At 43.9% G+C, this 1,897-nt stretch overlaps 1 protein-coding gene across 10 annotated transcripts in view; it reads right to left on the bottom strand.

Moving 5' to 3' along the window:
* Positions 1–100: 100 nt before the first annotated feature.
* Positions 101–1,897, bottom strand: part of FYB2 (FYN binding protein 2) — a 30,402-nt gene continuing 28,605 nt past the window's right edge. For all 10 annotated transcript variants that reach the window (XM_056356007.1, XM_056356006.1, XM_056356005.1 and 7 more), the window contains 4 exons: positions 1,366–1,450; positions 876–1,032; positions 692–725; positions 101–284 (listed from right to left, as the gene is read on the bottom strand). In XM_056356007.1, coding sequence (XP_056211982.1) covers positions 269–284; positions 692–725; positions 876–1,032; positions 1,366–1,450 — 292 coding nt within the window. In that variant the 3' untranslated portion in view covers positions 101–268. The remainder of the gene's footprint in view (positions 285–691; positions 726–875; positions 1,033–1,365; positions 1,451–1,897) is intronic.

Genomic DNA, 1,897 nt, shown 5'->3' with positions numbered 1-1,897 from the left:
AGTGAGAAATACTGAAAATAACTAAATGTTGAGATAACCAGTGGAGATGTGCTCTAAATAGCAGACAAAAAAGGAAACGTCCCTTGCACATTAAACAGCGTAAGTGTAAAAAATAAAACTTTATTTACATTCACCTCATCACTCCACCATTGACCAACGTGGGCTCTCATGGATGTGGGAAGCACAAAAGAGACCTTCAGGGATGCTCTAGGAGAAAGCAGCTCTCAGGGAGGGCAGCTAGTACCGTCTGCCTCAAAAAAAGAAAGCTTCACGGCAATGGGCACCTGGGCAACAGGAGGTTCATTTGTATCAATTAAGCATGAACATGCAAGGAAATGATAATGCAGCAGGGAATTTAAGGGTGTGAGTTGGCAAGGCGATGCACACTGCGGGGCCCATGTTTGCAGCAGATGTGAATTAATATGGCATATCTGAAGGCAAGTCAAGAATCTCCAATTTATACAAGTCATGACTGGACAGGGCTTTTTTTAGCTGCAGTTGGACTGGAAACCTGTGTAACAGCAGAATAGCAGACTAAAACTGGAAATACTTATTCAATATTTAATACTGGCTGTTTACATTAACCTTCCCCTGCCTTCAGAAGTTTTAAGTCCCGTTCTCCAGATCTCAGGCATCTACACCCAGGAAGGAGAAGAAAATATGCATCATAATAAATAAAAGCAGAGTTTACCTGAAGTTCAAGTGCTCCACTAGAACATATCCATCTGAGAGAAGGAAAAAAGAACTTGTAAACTCCTGAGCGCACGAAGTGGCAGTGCTGAGCACAAAGAACATACTGTTGCTTGCGAAGCCGATTTACCCCTCAAAATGGGACGGCAGCGGCCACCCGTGCCAGAGGCTTTCTGCAAACTTACATCTGCCCTCCAAATTGCGGCAAATCACTGCGTTGTCCTCCGCGACATCAATAACATCTAGCTGTTCTCCAGCTATGACTGGGAGATCAACCCTCCTCTTACTAGGGACCGAGCACGCGGCAATGGCTGTGTTGACAATGTTGATCTCCTTATCGTACTGCAGGAAAGAAAAAAACCACAAGTTATTCTGTACTCGCGTGCAATGTCTTTAAGGGCAGCGAGGAGGGGTGGAGAGAAGAGGTTTCAGGTTGGGCTGTGAGGCTTTGTTTGGAGCTGATGAGATAAAAAAAACCCAGCAACATCCCTGATGAAGATCCCAGGTTAGGGGAGAAGGCAGCAGGCCAGTGGGACATCCCTCCCAGCACACCTAAGGACCAACAACTTTCCACCATGCATCTTTTAAGCATGATAGGATTGTCAAAATTTAGGATTGACAAAAAAACATAGCTGCTTTCCTCTGGCACAACTAGTTCTCTAAACAGACACGCACCATAAATGTTTCTCTAAAAAACTTCTCTTCTTTTTCCATCTTCCTGCTTTTTTCCACATTGCTCTTCTTGATTTTGAAGATATTTCTGCATCAAGAGGGAGAGACGCACATTTCTGAGCTCCATTTAAATAATCCCTGGCACATTGGGAAATACAACCCAGAGCCTAACTCCAGTCTGCAGTGAACTCTTGGAAGAGCAAAGCACACTGTTCCCATCGCTATCTTCTGTAAAAGAATGAACGTGCACCTCGAATCTGCCGGTGAGCATGACTTGAGCCATTTCGTATCCCCATTTGGAATAACTGTTTTTTCTGTAAGCAGCGTGGGAACAAACAAACTATCGAGTGTTTTGAATCAGTCGGGTTTTTATAGAAGTCAACAATTCACTTTTCCCCCAGCAGTTTGTCCCCCTCTGGTTTTATTTATATTCACACATAAAGAGTCCCCAGATAACTCTCATTCTGAGTCATTTATGGCAGTGGGGCTTGACACAGCTCTCCAGATTTTTGGGTTTTTTTTAGCATATGGAGGA

The sequence above is a fragment of the Falco biarmicus genome, chromosome 11 (genome assembly GCF_023638135.1).
Source record: "Falco biarmicus isolate bFalBia1 chromosome 11, bFalBia1.pri, whole genome shotgun sequence".
Classification (NCBI taxonomy): Eukaryota; Metazoa; Chordata; class Aves; order Falconiformes; family Falconidae; genus Falco; species Falco biarmicus.
The sequence above is the reverse complement of the archived record's forward strand: the minus strand, read 5'-3'. Positions and strand labels throughout refer to the sequence as shown.